General features: G+C 39.7%; 2 protein-coding genes across 5 annotated transcripts; both read right to left on the reverse strand.

Moving 5' to 3' along the window:
- Positions 1 to 186: 186 nt before the first annotated feature.
- ilk (integrin-linked kinase) lies at positions 187 to 7,843 on the reverse strand. Of its 4 annotated transcripts, none has more exons than XM_031320444.2 (13): positions 7,696 to 7,843; positions 6,902 to 7,060; positions 4,523 to 4,688; positions 4,313 to 4,408; positions 4,050 to 4,146; positions 3,840 to 3,923; positions 3,608 to 3,693; positions 3,406 to 3,515; positions 1,819 to 1,946; positions 1,510 to 1,631; positions 1,246 to 1,345; positions 887 to 1,017; positions 187 to 725 (listed from the first exon to the last, which is right to left on the reverse strand). In XM_031320444.2, exons 2-13 carry the CDS (start codon positions 6,988 to 6,990, stop codon positions 576 to 578), a joined length of 1,359 nt encoding a protein of 452 aa, XP_031176304.1. In that variant the 5' UTR covers positions 6,991 to 7,060; positions 7,696 to 7,843; the 3' UTR covers positions 187 to 575. The 4 variants fall into 4 exon arrangements, with proteins under 4 accessions (XP_031176304.1, XP_031176305.1, XP_031176302.1 ...); XM_031320445.2 differs by having other exon boundaries at positions 6,902 to 7,036; positions 7,696 to 7,842; XM_031320442.2 differs by having other exon boundaries at positions 6,902 to 7,071; positions 7,696 to 7,842.
- Positions 7,844 to 8,745: 902 nt separating this feature from the next.
- Positions 8,746 to 11,218, reverse strand: timm10b (translocase of inner mitochondrial membrane 10 homolog B (yeast)). The gene is made up of 3 exons (XM_031320432.2): positions 10,926 to 11,218; positions 10,740 to 10,835; positions 8,746 to 10,197 (listed from the first exon to the last, which is right to left on the reverse strand). Exons 1-3 carry the CDS (start codon positions 10,950 to 10,952, stop codon positions 9,517 to 9,519), a joined length of 804 nt encoding a protein of 267 aa, XP_031176292.1. The 5' UTR covers positions 10,953 to 11,218; the 3' UTR covers positions 8,746 to 9,516.
- Between the last annotated feature and the right edge of the window lie 7,578 nt (positions 11,219 to 18,796).

Below are 18,796 nucleotides of genomic sequence, written 5' to 3' on the forward strand. Positions count from 1 at the left end.
AGTATATATCATCTTATCATTTCCATGAAGACTAGCAAACTCCATCCAGTGCAGAAAGTCACAAGATTTAGCTGAAAACTTTCCAGCAAGCGGACCTTGTGCTAAGAATTCTTTTTTGGAAAACTGATGTGAGCATTATGTGTTCCAGGAAGGAAGATGTTGTCTCAAAATAAAAGAACAAGGATGTGTCATAAATATAAAACATTTATTGCATTGGATTCGCTAATGTGTATAAAAGCATTCTCTTCTTCTTCTTTCTTTACATATTTCTTTGGATCTGTTTTTGTCTGACTTATCACTGAATATGATCCACACTGGATTCAAAAGTTTGCCAATATTTCAGTGAACATGTTTCAGGCATAATAAAGGAGCACATGGGCTAAAGAACATTTATACCTCAAATTTAAATTATACAAGCAATATAATATATATAATAGTGTTTGAATTGTGTAGTGAAAGTGGTCTCTGGCATTATTTACAGTGGCTTAGCAGATACATGGTTGAAGTGAAGATAAAGAGTGGCTTGATGATACAAACATATAGTAACAGGAGTGTACAGATTGCTGCGAAGGCATTCACTTGTCTTGCATCTTCTCCAGGATGGGGACAATCATGTCAAACTTGGGTCTCTTGGCTGGGTCTTCGTTCATGCAGAGCCTCATCAGCTTACAGATATGAGGGGAAATCCCCGGTGGAATAGTTGGCCGAAGACCTTCGAGAGCCACCTGAGGAAGGGGGGGAGGCGAGATACAAAGTTAGAAATCTGTAAAAGCCTTGGGATATTTTGAAGGTATGGTGTTTTGTGCAGTATCTCCAAGTGATACAGAGATGCGGATGTGAACATACAGTACAAGCCTCTGGGTGGATAAATACTGCACCCACTTACCTTCATGCCTATCTCCATGTGTGAGAGGTCAGCAAAGGGGACCTCTCTGGTAACCAGCTCCCACAGTAACACCGCAAAGCTCCACATGTCAGCAGATCTTCTGTTGATGTCTTCAGGCCTCTTCTGCAGGGCTGAAAACAAGAGGGACGAAGAAAACCGCAAACTCAAAAGGGTTTGTTTTTATTCCGTAACAGGGCCAAAACACCAGATGCACAGTATGACTACCACTGAACTGGGACTAAATTATAAGGTACAGTATGTTCCTTACTTAATGACTCATAAAGTCTGAGAAGGCATTATGGGAGGGGGGGGGGTAAGCGGAAGGGAGGAGAACAAAGAAGGAAAAAAGGGATGAATACCTTCAGGGGCCATCCATGCTGGAGAGTACATACGACCAGGACACTGGAAGGAGAATTTAGCATCTGCCATGCTTATTCTGGCTGTCATGTCCTCATCAATCTGCAAATTAACCCCATCAGCTTGTTACTCATCAAATATCTGGCTAGTCAACTACTCACAGGAACACCTTAATTGTGTGTTAGCGTGGTGGCAGAAAATCTTTTAGTTGATAATTGTGGTTCCTTATACGCCAGTGGGTCAAAGACAGTCGAATGATGTCTTACCATGATTTGCTTACTGTTGAGGTAAAGCCGTGAAACCATTGGTTCTAAGGTATGGAGGAAAGCCATGCCACTGGCAATGTCCAATGCAAACTTCACTGCTTGGCTTTGGTCGACCACCAGAGCTGAGAAAAAGGAAGAAGAAGACAAAGAGAGAAAAGTAAAAAAAAAATACGGTTGGTAGAAGATGGGTGTGTGATGTCCTTCATCTGCAGTAGCAATCCTCAGTCATAGTGCTTTGGAGCTAGAATAAACTTACATGCAAATATTAGCCATTTCTATTTTATATGTACATAAACACAAATTACTTACTAGTGCCCTGGTGCAGTATATTGAAGAGGGATCCATATGGCATGTAGTGGGTAATGATGATGGGGTGAGGGGATGGAGGTGACTGACAGGCCCCAAGAACAGGCAGAATGTTTGGATGAGAAAAGATCCTAGTAAGACAAGATAGAAAGAAAGAGAAAGTGTGTGAAAATGTTGAGAGTACTTCATTATATATTCTTAGAACACAGAGGTATTTCTCAGATCATAAGGAATTAACAACTTCAAGGTTGGGAGGAAACCCCATTAAGAAAAAAACATCAAGACAAGAAATAACCTAAAGCTTGTTCTGCAGAAAGAAACCTATGCACCACATTTGAATCATCTGTGGCCCTTTAAAGTTATACTGATGTTCTTTCATTTTTGCAATACATGTCAGATTATATGCGGCCTCTGAATTTTTCAGCATACTCATCCCAAATACTTTTATGTGTGCTTGAGGGCAAGAACTGAAGCCAACATGAGAGTTCTTCCAATGCCACACTCAGCCTTAGTGCTGAGGGTTCATTATTTGAATTGGCCTGGTTTCTTTATTTTTGTCCTATTAAGGTTTTGTTGTGAGTTTTCTCCGTCACTTTATGAGGGGCTGAAGTTGGTGGGCACTGATTAAGCTGGGCCAGTTTAGGTAATATGCTAATATGCTTTCCTTTATGTTGTGTTTTGCTTGTTTGATTTACACTGTTCTTTATTGTGTCATTTTATTCTGTGATTTAGGTGTATTAATTAGTAGGCTAATTCTGTGTTAATACATGTGACACATGCCTGTGAGCTGCTCCTTTAGAATACGTGCACAACCCCGCCATAATCATGTCAATAGTGATTCGGGAGTTCCTTTCGGGGGCCCTGCTAAACCTGTCTTAACATGCCTGTATGAGTTGACATTTGGCTCACTACTACAACTTAAGAAAGGTACACATTTTTGCCTTTTGGGCAATAATATGGTGCAACAGCCACTAAAACATAATGCTCAAACTGACACATCAACATGGCTAATGTTAAAAATGACAAACTGGATTCAAAATAAGGTTTTATTTCTACTATGATGGTTTTAATTCTATGTTATACTCGGTTTCATGTTTACTGTGATCGAGGGTTTGTGGAATTTGTTTTTCACATTGTAGAACAACACATCACACAGTAAACAGTTGCCAGCAACTGCGTCATCACAAAACCATCCACAACCCATTTCCTTGACTTATAACAGTAAAAACCCCTCTCCTAGTTGCAAAAGAATCCTGCACTAGATCCTAAATTCTCTTTGACCACAGCAACCTCAATGGCCACCAATCTGTCACATCAATGCTCACATTAGCACTATGTTTAACAGCATGTACTAGTCAGTCCAAATGCCTATAGACTGTGTATGGCTCTCTGAAGAGACTCAAACAGAACCAAATGCATTAATCTTAGTTTATGAATGCAAACAGATTGACAGCATGTGATTGTGTGATGCCCATAAATGAACCCTGGTAAATCTACTCTGTGTGCAGACACCACAGGAAATACGGCTAAGCGCCAACCAAAGCCGCCACCAATACTCTTTCATTATTAGGACACTGACGTGTGAATTACCTGAGTTTCGGATGCTCCTCATTGAAGTCTCTGCTCTTCCTGGTGGTCCAGTCTCTCACCTGAAGCACTTTCACTACAATCTCATCCCCTTGCCACCGACCCTGCCATAACTGCAGACAGAGCACATTGTCGAGTAAACAACTGGGGGGCTGAAAAGAAATTAAAAATACTGACACAGCAGTAAACACAGAGTGCAATAGACCTCTCCAGACTGGTTTTCATTGATCTTTGCCAGGAGCGAAAGCTGCTTATAGTCAATACCAGCCTGCTTGTTGAGGGTACCGTTACCTGAAAGAGCCAAATAATGAATGATTAAACAATTATCCTGACTTATATATAATATATATATATATATATATATATATATATATATATATATATATATATATTATATTATATGATTTGGTCCTTTATATGAAGTCAATGTTACTCACGTGGTCGTGTTCGCATAGTGCCCTTCCAGAAAGTTTCCTTATATGGGACTTTGGTCATACTCTGGCCCATTTTCTCTGCCTTTTCTACATAAAAGAAATGACAATACTAAAAGGAAAGTAATAATACTTTTTTATTTTGCTAATATATCATTTACTTTTCCTAAGATATAACCTGTTAGGGTGTTAAAATGTCCATAAATGACCTCTGACCTTCAAGTAGCTGTCTTAGGTGAGGCTTTCCCTTGTCCAGAGGTGTCTGTCCATACCTGTTACATACACACACCTGGGCACCACTCGTCACCAAGTCCTAAAAAAGAGGGATTTTACTGTGTTATGCATTCAATTTTAAGCATAGGATTAAAAGCAAAGACACTGACAACAAAGCATTGTAGTGTCCATTTCTCCCCAGAAGAGGGCCTTTTCAGCCAACAGATTGTGTCAAAAGAAGTGTCTGTGAGTGTACTGTAATGTACCTCTGCCACTTCATCTTGGCCCCAGAAGCAGGCGTAGTGGAGTGGTGTGTTTCCATGTTCGTTGACTGTATTGGGGTCGGCTTTGCACTGAATCAGCTGGCATTGCACGGGTCATAAAGTGAGAAAATTGAACAACAAAGCAAGACTTCTCTCCTCAAAGACAGTGTTAACAATGCATGAATGGTCCAGTTGTAACCATAGTGTGTTTACCTTTGCCACAATGTCTCTATGTCCATGACTGGCGGCGAGATGTAATGGGGTATCATCTCCACGGTTCATCACATTAATACGAGCACCTCGCATAATGAGCATGTCGACAACTCCGCTCCTCCCTTCCCTGCATGCCCAGTGGAGGGGGCTGAAGCCATGGTCATCACTAAAACACAAGAATGAAGAGCAAAATGAAAAATTAGTTAGCCCATCAATCTTGATAAACTTGCTTTAAAACAATTTAAAGTCTAATTAAAATGTTCTTATAAGATGACAACATTTGGAGGGTACTTGTTCCCAGGAAACATGCATAGGAGGATGCTCTCTTAACAACTCTGAACATATACCAGCTAACAAAATCCTATCTGTGTGGTTCTCTCTTTGACACACAGCCACACAGGTTCTCACACCCACTACCTACCAATCTTTATTTAGACTTAAGCACATGCTTCCTTGTGCTGCCGGCAGCCTTTACCCATCTGACGACTGGCCTAGTGATAAATATGTCTGTGCAAGCTCAAGCTGGAATGCCTGCTAACATATGCAAAAACACAAACACACAGACAGCGTACATAGCACTGCTGCAGTCTAGAAGGAGCCAAGCTATCACCTACTTGTGACTGGCCCCTTCACCCAAGTGACTCCTGTACATTAGCTGACCCCAAGGCAGCTGCTGGGGCTTCTCGCAGCTCCCCGCAAAGCCACAAACTCTACACTCTGTTTGACAATAAACCTCAAGAGGGCTTCTATAACCTGTAGGAAATAGCTGCAGTACTAGCTCACACTAAAATGAAATAGCAGTTTGTCACATTCTTTGTTAATACTGATACAGCACTGTGGACATGGTCTGACCAACCCTGTGTGCTATAAAAAGTAACGGGCAAAAAAACTCAGGAATGACAGAGCGGTAAATACACAGCGGAATCCTCAGCTACGCATTCTCTGTGAGTCTCCCTGTCTCTTCTTCCTTGTCTTTCTGTGTCACTGACTCAAAAAAACACACACACACACACACACACACACACACACACACACACACACACACACACACACACACAGAGCTCCCGGGGGAGATCTGAAATGCCATTTAATGTTTGTCTCAGTGGACTCACTATCCAGTTCCTTCTTTCTGCAAAATAAATAACACTTGTTACACATTGGATATTCTGAAGGGAAAAAAGGGCCGGTTCTCACACACACGCACACACACACACACACACACACACACACACACACACACACACGGATGAGCCTCTTAAGATGAACAGACAAAGCAGGCCTCCAGCATAATGACTGGTCTCTTAGATGTTTATGTGGGACTGCAGCTAGCTGCCTGAGATACTCTGTCAGCAAGGGCCTGGCCCTGTATGGAATTGAACAGAGGAAATGGCCTTAGCTGTTGCGTGGTTGGCTAGCAGCTATGCAGCCCTCAAAGTCAACGTCATCAAACTGCACATATAAGGCCTGGCCCAAGAATGAGATGGCCAAGGTCTTTAGCAGTGAGGTCTTGTAGCGCCTTTCTAGCAAGGAAATAAGGTAAACAAAGTGCTCTGCCTATCCTAAACAATTTTTTTTTTTATCTAACAGGGGTACAACTTGTGACCATTATAAGTTCTTCTACTGCTTATATTTTAGATAAATTCATTTGTTTTATGTATAACTTTGTCACAACTTGTGAAAAATCACTTGTTCCCAGAGAACAGGGTGACATCAAACCACTTCAAAGTGGTTGTTTTATGTGATCAGCAGACCCCAAATATTCAATTTAAAATGATTCTGTGATTATCAGTTGTGCGATACATTTTGTGTAAATCAACTAAATAATTTCAGGACTTTAATCTAAAGTCTGTATGTGCTTTTCAGTCTCGCGTTTGATGAGTTTTAAATTTGTCTGAGTCATTTACGTCACCGCGAAACCTCCATAAATCACCCACTGCTTTTTATACACACACACAGTTTTTGGGGATGACATCATAAGGAGAGAAATCCAAGAAGAAAAGGGGAAGAAAACTGGACTGGAATTACTAAAGCTGGGTGACGTTCAGCAGTGTGTGGAGTTGAAGGGTGAGCACAATATGGAAACTATTTGACCACCTCTAATGTGCCAAGGATTGCTTTGTATGCACACGCACACACACACACACACACACACACACACACACACACACACACACACCAGCATAGAATCATTCAACCACCATACCAAATGTGGTGCGTTTGCTATAAAGTCAACTCCATTCATCAGAGGACCGTACTTACACGCACACGTCTTTACACACTAGACCTAGATTCTAACATCCAAGAGAAGATAAAGGCAGTCATCTTTAAAGATGTATGTATTTGAGGGATGTGTGTGTGTGCATAGTTATATCCACTTACCCCAAGTTGAGGTCATTCTCTGTGTTGTCCAACCACAGGCGAACAGCCACAGAGTTCCCTTCTCGACACTGTGTGAAGATGTCATCCATGGTTATGCTGCGGGTTGCCTCTCTTGACTGTTTGTTCTTTCAATCTCTTTTGGGATCAGGAACATGTAGCCTGCAAAAGCTGTTAAAGAAAGACTCCTTGTATAAGAGTCAAAGTTGTGTTTTTGCTCCTGTAAAAAACAAAGTAAATATAAAGGTTTGTACTAATTGTTTTTCCATGCACTGTACATCTTCCAGGGGGCTGATATGGGCAGGTAAACAGACATTACGCACTGTCGTTTGAGACTAAGTGGACTTGTATTAGGTGCACGTCCATAATGTGAAATTAATGTGTGTATCCCTTCAGGTGTGACTGTGTGTTCGAAGCCTGTCTGTACTTTTTTTGTGTCTTTTATGGTATCAGTGTATTCCTAAATATTCATTTTAGTAGTAGATCTTTAAGTTATTAGCCTATAGCTACTGGTTGTTAAATGCAACATTGACATTATCTGCTGCAAAAAGAAACATAAACCAACCAGAGTCCATCGAAATTAAATTATGAAGTATTATAAATAGCCTAGCTGTACATTCCCACATTTCCCCTTGGCTCTATCCTCCTCCATGAAAATCGCATGGGCTGGCCTATTGGATCACTTTGAAATCTATTGTTAAAAAGTCAAAGTGAAGTTGGACTTCCACAACAAAACTTCTAAACGCCACAATGTAAACAAAGACATTAAACATACAAAAACATCTACAAATTCTTACCAGGTACGAATCGATCGATTTCTTGTCAGTTTCTATTTTTTCCCGAAAGTCGGTCGCCTCAAATTTAAGAGCAGAGAATAGTCGGTCTGAGTCCACGCCCCGCTCCTCCGAGTTGATGTGGGCTACTGGCGAGCAAGAACAGAGAACCTCTGCTACTGGCAGCCCATGTCCCCGGGACACTACACAGCAGCGCTCCCTGCTGGAGGCAATGCAATGATGCTACATCCAGCGGCATAACTACACGGGGCCGAAAATACCAAGGTCAGATATGGTGGCGGAGGGTTGTGGGCCCTTTTTGTTTAATTAAATGTAGGCTTATTAGTCATTCATCTTTAGTAGTCATTTGTCAACAACAAAATATTTTAAATAATTTAAATATTGTTTCATATCCGTAATTGAAAGTGAAAAATCCAATGACAATGTATTTTTTGTTTCATTTTATATATATATATATATATATACACACACAATAACAATTGGTCATTGATGATTCCTAAAGAGACATTACAAATTGGTGACAGGGTTGGTTCAGTGGGTAGAGCAGGCGCACATAAATATTTAGAGGTTTATGCCTCAACGCAGAGGTCCAGGGTTCGACTCCGACCTGTGACGATTTCCTGCATGTCTTCCCCCTTTCTCACCTGTTCTGTCCATTAAAAGCAGAAAAGCCCCAGAAAGTAATATATATATATATATATATATATATATATATATATATATATATATATACACACACAAATTGTGTTTTTGGAAAATGTTACATATTCCATGTGCCACTATGAAATTATTAAATTTACTACTACTTAGCCTAAATTTCTTCTACCATCCTTACTGTCACAGCTGTTGGCTGACAATGCTGAAGAACACCACTAACTTTGTGGTTGAGGAATGACGCCACTGTAAATGCCGTTTTAAGATCGCTTATCATTGTTTTACATAGCGTGTTAAGTGCAAAAACAGGAAATGAAGGGAGGAGAGAGGTGACATGTGACGAAGGTATGAACCAGATTCACACTCACAACCGTGAGAGGATGTGACAAATGCCCCAACTCACTGGTGCGTTAGGCCATCGCAGTAGGAGGGCCTTTAATGTTTTCAAACAACAAATACAAGCGTTTGTCAATGGGGCATTTAAAATAAAGAACACGTGAAAAAAAGTAAGGAATACTCTCATTTTTATTAATGAACATTATCCAATGTGTGCATTTACTGTGTCACATTTCAAAACAAATAGCAGGAGTGTGTTCAGTGGGTCATTAGATTGAGCACTCTGGGATGCTCCAAATATGTTTTTTGTTATTACCATTTTTGACACTTCACAATACTGTCAGAAATATATATTTTTGTCTGTATGGACAGTTTTCAACTTTAACTTGTCTTCAAGTCTTTTACTAGTGTCTATGTATAGTTAAGTAATGACTTTCTATTTTTGATATATTGTGTTGCCTGTTGTACTTGAATGGATATAGAATTTACACACTATCTATCTATATATATATATCTAAAGCTGCAAGTTAAGTTTTTTTCATTATCAATTGTTTGATTTATAAAAAAAAAAAAGAAATAATGACAATACCTGCACAAGTCAACAGAGTCTAATGTGAAGTCTTCAAGTTGCTGGTTTTGTCAAACCTCAAAACATTTTTAATTTACAATATGAAAACAGAAAAGCATCAAATGCTCACATTTGAGAGACTGTAGCCAGAAAACGTTATTCATCAAGTATTCTTTTCAGAAATACGGAGAATCTCACATTTGAGTTACTCATCAGACGTGGGTTGTTTGTGGTGGGAGTCAGGGCCAGACCCAGAATGGCCGTCATTACTGGCCTGACGGCGGGGGAACCTCTGGGGCTCTCTCTTGGCCCGACAGGCTTTCAATGGATTTGGACACTGTAGGTGCAGCTACTGTTGACACAGGCACATCTCCTGATAAAGACATTGGTTTAGATGTCATAAACACAGGCGCTGAGATCTCAGACTCAATTTGGGCACCAGCTATCGGCGGCTGAGCAAAGCTTGCTTTATAAGATGGTCCATTGCCAGCTTCATTAAGCATTGAGAGATTCACGGTTTCAATCGCAGGTGTGAGTGGGGAGGCAGCTGATAATTTAACTTCTGGGCCTGTTGTGTATTTGGAAACGGCAGTGTCTAACTCAACTGGAATATCTGATCCTGCTGACTTTAAGACTGAGCCATGGGCCTCTGGTCCGACTCCGACATCATCAATCGTCATTGAGGTAAAAGGTTGATCTAGCAGTGGAGGTACTTGTGGGGGTGGCGATAAGGTGATGGGGGTCTGAGATGCTGGTGAGGCCTCTGTGGCAGGGGGCTCCACATATGCAGAAGCAGCTGCCTCTGCTGCCTTGGCATTTTCTGCAGCCTTGCTCTCTATCTCCTCCATCCGACGCTGCACCATCCGAGGCATCAGCTGCACATAGGTGCTCATCAGGCGGTGGTTAGAGCGGATCAGTTTCCCCGCACAGCTGTCCACGCATCGCTCCTGGACAGACAACAGCAATCACAGGTGATGAGTGGATAACTACAGTAAAAAAGTGCTGTTTAAATAAAGTTGATTATGTGTTCATAAAACACTATATGGCCTAACATATGTGGCCAAAAGTATGTGAACAGGGCAGTCCTTTCCTTTTTCAATATGATGCACAGTGAGGTCACTGACCTTTACAAAACCATGAACCCAACTTCATACAAAACCCTATGGGATGATTTGAAATGAAATGATGACAACAAGCCAGGCCATAACGCCAAACATGAAGCGTCGCCCTAACTTTATTATGCTCATTTGGCTGAATGGGACAATCTTGCTGCATCCAGGTTCCAAAATCGTGCAGACGGCCTTCCCAGAAGAGTGAGGCTGTTATAAGAGCTTATAAATGCCAATGCTTTTGGAGATATCAACACTCACACATACGTGGGTGTAATGTTTGTCTACATACACAGTACATACTTCTTGCCATGTTCTTTAAGGACACAAATAGCAGTTAATGAAAGGTGATGAGTTAAATATGCTGTCAGTATTCTTACCTCGTCCATGGTAAGGTTTCTGTAGTTGAAGTTGCTGCTGCATCGCTGGAAGCAAGTTTCAGTCATGCGGTTGTAAACCAAAAGGAAATCCCGCAGCTGCAAGAGACACAAAATCACTATCAAACTGTTCATTTGCAATTTCACCCAACGTAACGTTAGCTGACAGTGCATTTGAATGTGACTTACATTTCTCAGTTGTTGGTCAGGATCCATCGTAGAGATGACTGCTAATTAGCTAGTTGCTAAAATGCTAACATTGAGAGCTGGTCAGCTAATGAATCAAATAGCTAAGTTACGGCTTAGCTGTCCGAGGTGAATCAAACCACAATTCTGCAAGATGTAACTTACGCGTCAGCTTTAACGTAAGCATGCCCAAACATTCATTCGAATCAGGGAATAGATTAAAATGGCATGACATTCACATGCGCGCTGCCATGTTTGTAACAAAGATCGTCTACGTCTGTGTGACGCTTCACTTGGCAATAAAAAAAAAAAAAAGAAAAAAAGCTTCCATTTCCGGGGTCCAACCATAGTCTTTCGAATGCGTTAAATGTTACTTTTAGTTGCATTGGATAGTAACTGACGATTCCCTTTTTCCCATAGACTGTAAATATATAAAATATCCTTAAAGATATACAATATTAATATGTTAGGTTTTGAAAAACCAAAAGGATAAGTCGTTTGACAACTCGACAAATAAGTCACGATAGCCGAAGTTTGGACTCTTGCAGCCAAACAAAGATAGTAGCCGACCGGGTAGCTCATCATTGTATACATTTTATTAACTGTAATTGATTTTCGTAATACGTCCATATTATTATTAACGTTAATAGTTTTTATTCTTAGTAAAAAAAGAGCTCGGAGTTGTTACTGGAGTCCCACCCCTCCTTCACCAAACTAGCATAGTAACGTTATGAGAGAGTATAAGTGGTGAGCTTCTTTCACTCAAATATGCGAGTTTGATTGATGACAGCCAGGTCAAGAGGTCACGACCTGTCAAAATTTTGATTGATGTTCGACAGGTGTTTCTGACGCAATCCTTCCGGAACCTTCTAGAAAGAGGGCGTGCCTCAGACCGAGGAGGAGTCCGGAAACTGCATATTAATGCATCGAGCCAGGAAATGCGTTTTTCAAATGAGCCAATGAGAAATGAGGGTGACAGGAAATACGTAGATGATGGTTTTGAATGAGTTAAATATCTTTATCAGTATTTGTTATACTATTAGTTTATGTTTAAGATTGTTAAATCCGATTGTTAATGCATTCAATGTCTTTTAATAATATAGGAATGAACGCAAACAAAAAATATTAAAGCTATTAAACTATTTAAGCTGACATCCCACAAAAATATTGTCCAACGGTTACATTGTCATACTTGGTCCAACAAAGCGTGTTATCATTATATGAAATGGAGCATCTTAATAACTAATAACATGGGTCAAATTAGGTTTTACATTTTGTAGAAAATCTGTGCATGCATCGCTCTGGTTCGTATTTTTGGTTCCCAGTGTCCTCTGCTGCTCCAAGTACATTACAATATTACAATATTGCAAAGGAGAAATTATTAAGGACTTGTTTCTGCAGCTCTTTCTGTATAAACTGAGTGCTCACCAAAAGCAGCTGTCTCCCGCGAGCCGGAGGAAAGCGTCTTATTTCAGGGGCAACTGTTTCTGTGTCTACTGGGTCAGGGGTCAACCTCTGCTCTGATGAGCATACAGTAACACACACACACACACACACACACACACACACACACACACACACACACACACACACACACACTGTCCTCTGCCCTCCTGCGTCCTCCGCTGCTCCGTACTCATCTGGCTGTGCCTGCATCGTTCTGGCCCGGGGATCTGTGTTCACTCCCCTTTTCCCTCCACACCTATTTGTCCCCATGCCCAAACACTCTACCGGAAATTACGTTTTCAGTTCAAATGAGCTAACCAGTGAGAAGTCAAAAAAAAACATTTCACATCAACATTCACTGTACCATAAATGTGGTATTTTTCATCAGATCACACAAAATCACACATGGCATTTGAACACTTAACATACATAAGATTACTTTCTTTGCATGTTGAGTGATTTATTCAACTTAGTCACACTTTTTTTTGTTTACGGTCAAAATGTAGGAAATTAATGGGAAAGATACACACACTCCTACAACTTTCTTGTACTTGTGTACCATTATACACATGAAACACACACACACACACACACACACACACACACCCACCCACACACAAACAGACACGAAAAACAGACATACACACACACACACACACACACACACACACACACACACACACACACACTCGCCCCTCACTTCCTCTCTCTCTGTTCACCCCTCCCTCTCTCTCTCTCTCACACACACACACACACACACACACACACACACACACACACACACACACACACACAGACACAGTACATGTTGTCATGTTGCCACTTGTGCATGTGAACCACTAATGTTCGCCCACACATGCATATGAATTTTAACTTGTGAATACAAAACTTATTTTGTATCATTTTAATGTAACTAGCAAAACAGATTTGTAGTGATTGACAATTCACAATGACAAACATTGACATTGACTTAAAAGATTGGTTGTGTTTGATGTGGTGAAAGATGTCAATTTAAAAAAGATAACGTAGTAGCAAATAGTTAAGCTTGTATTAAATACACAAACGTTAAAAAATATGTGCTTGTGACATTTTTGTATTAATACAGCTGTTAAAATTATATTTTATTCTCCTTGATGTACACAATGCTTATAATAGCTGTAAAAATGTAAGATAAGATTCAACTTTGCACCCTGAACCCAATTTATTTCTTTGTAAAACGCCAACGTTAAAAGTAAGTAGTACCTTGAAGTTATATGACTTCATCAGATGCATTTATGTTTTAGCGACATTGCGTCGTAATTTCCCAATTCAGAATTAACACGTTGTCAAAATTTAAGTCTCACAGACAAGATATGGTATGTTCAACATGAATTTTAACTTGTGAATACAAAACTTATTTTGTATCATTTTAATGTAACTAGCATAACCACATACGTTTAAAAGATTGTTTGTGTTTAATGTGGTGAAAGATGCCGATTTAAAAAAGATAACATAGCAGCAAGTAGTTTAGCTAATTATATTAAAAACATTACAAACATTTTTAAACCTTATGTGATCAGTGTTAAAAAAGAAAAGAAAAGTAAGATGAGATTCAACTTTGCACCCCGACCCAAATTTGTTTCTTTGTAAAACACCAACGTTAAAAGTAAGTAGTACTACCTTGCATTTTACTCTGGTCTCATGTTATCTGCATTTCAACCTGAGCTCAATTATTTATAATAATTAATTATACAACACAATATGCAACTGACAACTATGTATGTATGCATTTGAATGACCGACAAATGATATATCACTTAAGAGCAGAAACTAAGAATTTAAGACCACAGTTTTTTATCCTGTAAAAGTATCACTGAAAAGACCCTGAAGGGTGTTGGAACGGCAACTATGATTACATCAAAACTCTGACTCAAACAAGGTTCCTGTTATTTACTAGAAAAGAGAGGATTTAAGAAAACTATAAGAGATAGTTAAAAAAGAAAAAGATATAGGAAGCTTGGCCCTCTAAGCAAACTGCTATTTTATTTACGAATTCGTATATCCAAATGTGATATTGTTCGACTTTGTATTTCTAATATTGTTATACAATGTTCTGTCTTTTTCATATCTACAACATCTATCAATGTTGGAAGATCTCTCTTGGAGTAGACTAGTCTCTCCCTTTGACAGAGCAAGGGCCTCTAGCATGCAGTTGTCAGCTAAGGTCAAAGGTCGACCTCAGCTCTGCAGCGCTTACACACACACACACACACACACACACACACACACACACACAGTTTTATTTTCTGTTTTTCTGTTTCCTTGGCCCATTTTTTAGTCTTAAGTACTTAATACAAGAAACAAATTAACAACATCAGTTAGTTGCAAGGAGGTATAATACAAATTACTGCAATGATTATCTCTCCCTTATATTGAGTAGTCAGGTCAGTCTTTACCTAAACACCTTTATGCTTTGTACAACTTGACATTAATGTAACTTTAAATAAAAGCCCCATACTACTACTTTATGCGAAATGTTCAAATAGTTAGGAGACAAACTGCTGATTCTAGTTTTAGTGCTATATAATTCAGACCTGGGTAGCTTAAGTTGACTGACATTCGATAAAATTACCAACCAGTTGTTGATGGAATGCCCAATGCAACAGGCAACTTTCCCTTCTGTCACATGCTGCCAGAGTGATATAGAGCCAGCGGACGGGTTGTCTAGCTTTCACTGTTTATTTTACACAAGTGTAGACGGTGGTTTGCATTCTTAACAGGCCCAGATTCATAAGCATCAGTTCTGCTGTATGAAACGAGCAGCTGTCATGCGAGCCAGAGGATGACGCCTATAGGTAACAGTTGCTGCAACTAAGTTCAAAGGTCAACCTCTGCTCTACATACATGTATGGTGTTTTATTTTCTGTTTTTCTGTTTCCTAGTCTCATTTTTTAGTCTTAAGTACTTAATACAAGAAACAAATTAACAGTTAATTATGCAACATTAGTCAGTTGCAAGGATGTATAATACAAATTACTGCAATGATTATCTCTCTCCTATATTGAGTAGTCAGCTCAGTCTTTACCTAAACACCTTTATGCTATGTACAACTTGACATTAATGCGTAACAACTACGTTTTAACCAGCTTTATCTTATTATCTTTTAGAAATAGTATCATATCATATATGCTGCATGAAAACGCGAGCCATAGCAAGGGGCCTCTAGGCTAACCTCTGCTCTGTTGAACATACACACACACACACACACACACACACACACACACAAAGACATCAGTGGCATGTCAACAGCTATACATTTATGTCCACATACGTTCTCGCTTAGTAGTTATCATTTGTCATTAGATTAAATGTCCGTAGGAAAATAATTTCCAAACACAACCAGAACCACTCAAGCTAAAAAGCATTGAGGGGTAAAAGCCACATGTCCCACTGTAGCCTTTCATCTCACTATATACACACTTTGGTTTTATTTGTTAGCCCTGTGTTAACCTTGTTAAGCTGTAAATGTAGCAATTCTTCTCTCACTTTCATAAGGAAAATTGTAGGGTATATCTATCCAATTACAAATGCAAAGTACCGCTTATTAAACAAGAACAAGAAAATATATGAATGGATTTAAACACCAGTGCAGCCAAACACTATGAACAATCTTCATTTAGACAACACACACCGGCACTCAGAACATACTGAAAGTAAAAACACTAGCACCAAACACCAATACAGAAACTAGAAACTTTTAATATTTACAGTTGGGATAATTTGACTGATTTCACACAAATCAATTTTTTCTTTAAAGAAAAAATATTTCACCTTAATTCATTTTATTTTATAACATACTCGTTTTTTAGGTAAACAAGAAGGAATGAAAATCATCTGTTTGCGTCAATAGATAGATTTTTTTTTTTTTTTTTTTTAGTAATGTATGTACATACTGGAAAAACAAGAATTGATTATTTTGGAGGTGGTGCTTCCGATTCCGGTGATATGGCAACAGCTTGATTGAGCTCGCTTATTCCTACCCCCAAAAGTAATTTTGTACTTTGTTTATCCTACATCTAAAGAGGAAAATATGCCAGGCAACAAAAACTAGTTATGAACGAGTTATAACGCATAAGGAGACTAATAAGTTTTAGCCAAAGAAGAAAATGGCAAACAAACAAATTGCCGGGGGCGCAAGCAGCATGGCTGACTTAAGTGAAATATACAAATTGTTTGCTGAGTTAAAAAATTCCTTAAGCAATGAGTACAAAGAACTAAAAGATTTTCGTCAAATCGCCTAGACAAAAATCTAAGACACGTGTCTTTCTTACCGACAAACAACAGCGAGGATGATATTGCATTGATTCAGTGGACTCACAATGAACGTACCGGCGTACCTCCCGGGCGAACCAATAACATTTTCATTGCGGCGTTTACTACAGCTTATGGGCGTCTAAAACTGTACAGTTATTTAGAAAAGTTGCAGCAGAACGTTCTGTATACAGATACAGACAGTCTGATATATGTGACAAAAGAGGGCGAGGCCCCTCTGGAGCTGGGTAATCTTCTCGGGGATCTTACCGATGAGTTGGACGGGGACACAATTCAGGAATTTGTAGCAGCGGGACCAAAGAGCTATGCCTACCAGACCAAAAATCAGAAAAAAGTGGTTATGAAGGTGAAAGGCATAACGCAAACTCGTGAGTGCTGCGAACAAATCAACTTTGATAGTGTGTCAGAGTTGGTGGAGGGCTATCTCAGGGGTTCTAAAGAAATGTCCCTTGAGACACCTCAACAGAATATTAAACGCGATAAAAAAGGGTTTCTGTTGAAAAACGCGTCATTCCGGAAAAAATTTAGAGTCATTTATGACAAGAGGAGGTTATGTCCTGACGGTACAACTCTACCTTTTGGTTACTAACGACGCATGATGGAAGAGGTTGATTTTGATCCGAGGTTAAAGGGTCCATTTTCGTGTCTGATAGTTGGCCCCAGTGGATGTGGCAAGACGTATTTTCTGAAATCTGTACTGGAAAAATGTGAACGTGTGATGGATATTGTACCTCAAAATATTGTTTGGATTTATACAAGTTATCAACCCATGTATGACGAAATGAAGAAAATGAATAAAAAAATCAAGTTTGTCCAAGGTCTACCTGATTCTTTTGAAGATGCAAGTATGTTTCCTCCTGAGCAATCACATCTGGTCATACTAGACGACGTCATATTTCAGGCATCTGATCATCCTGAGGTGGTGAAAATCTTCACACAATACAGACATCATCGAAATATGAGTGTTTTTATGTTAACCCAAAATGTATTCCAGAAAGGCAGACACAGTCGTACCATAAGTTTAAACAGTAATTATCTGGTGCTATTTAAAAATCCCAGAGATCAGCTTCAGATTAGGATACTAGCGCATCAGATGTTTCCCTCACAAAAACAGTTTTTCCTGGAAAGTTTTGAAGATGCTACGAGAGAACCACACGGTTATATAATCCTGGATCTCACGCCTTCATGCCCAGAACGTTACAGGGTGCGTACAGGGTTACTTCCCCACCAGCAAACGACGATTTACATATCAAAAACAAAGTAGGACGTCATTATGTCAGAGCGTATAAAAAGGAATGCTCTGTTGCTGAAAGCACTGTACCACGCCACGCCTTCGAAACGTAAAGACATTTTGAAACACTGTTCACCCGATTTTCTCCAAGCCTTGTGTGAGGTGGCTCTAAATCTGTTAAAAGGGAATCTGCCTGTATCGTCTTCTCAATACAAACAACTGAAACGTCAAAAGAAGATTATCAGACTGCTGGCCGATAAAAAAACCAGTTTAAAGCGTAAACATCAGGCTCTGAAAAAACAGACGGGGGGCTTTATCCTACCATTACTGTCGGCCGCCATTCCAATATTGGGAAATTTGTTAGGAGGTCTGCTTCCAAAAAAATAAAAGATGTCTCTGAGGGCTGCCAAGAAAATGTATTTGATTTCACCTCAACAGTTGAGCAAAATAACTAGACCAGAGCCGTCCATCAGACAGACGGCTGAAGATGTTTTGAATGAGAAAATGAGCGCGGTACTAAATGATCCAGGATTAAATTCATATGAAAAAGCTAAAAGGTACGAAGCTTTACTGCTACGATATCTCACTTTGCTTAAACAAAGTAAGAATGATGTTCACAACGTTACACTCAGCCTGCAACAGGGTGCATCAGAAACTGAACACTCAGCATCAGCACCATCAGCAGCTGCAGATGCAGTAGATGCAGTAGCAGCTGCTAGTCCCCATACCACATTGGATGACGCTGCAGACGAGGTGATAAAAAACCTACCCCCACGTGATCGTAAAAATGCCCTCTACATTTTGCAGAAATTAGCCGCAAGTGACGAGGGTTGGACATCGAGAGGTGAATTTATATATAAGGGAGATGTAGTTAAAGGATCTCATA

Source organism: Sander lucioperca, chromosome 13 (assembly GCF_008315115.2).
Source record: "Sander lucioperca isolate FBNREF2018 chromosome 13, SLUC_FBN_1.2, whole genome shotgun sequence".
NCBI classification, from domain to species: Eukaryota; Metazoa; Chordata; class Actinopteri; order Perciformes; family Percidae; genus Sander; species Sander lucioperca.

Coding starts and splice junctions, on each gene's coding strand:
- timm10b (XM_031320432.2), bottom strand. CDS start 10,952: ATGGATCCTGACCAACAACTGAGAAAT. Junction 10,836..10,925: donor CTGACCAACAACTGAGAAAT/GTAAGTCACATT, acceptor TGTCTCTTGCAG/CTGCGGGATTTCCTTTTGGT. Junction 10,198..10,739: donor GAAACCTTACCATGGACGAG/GTAAGAATACTG, acceptor TTGTCTGTCCAG/GAGCGATGCGTGGACAGCTG.
- ilk (XM_031320444.2), bottom strand. CDS start 6,990: ATGGATGACATCTTCACACAGTGTCGAGAAGGGAACTCTGTGGCTGTT. Junction 3,924..4,049: donor CCTAAGACAGCTACTTGAAG/GTCAGAGGTCAT, acceptor TCTTTTATGTAG/AAAAGGCAGAGAAAATGGGC. Junction 3,694..3,839: donor CACTATGCGAACACGACCAC/GTGAGTAACATT, acceptor TGGCTCTTTCAG/GTAACGGTACCCTCAACAAG.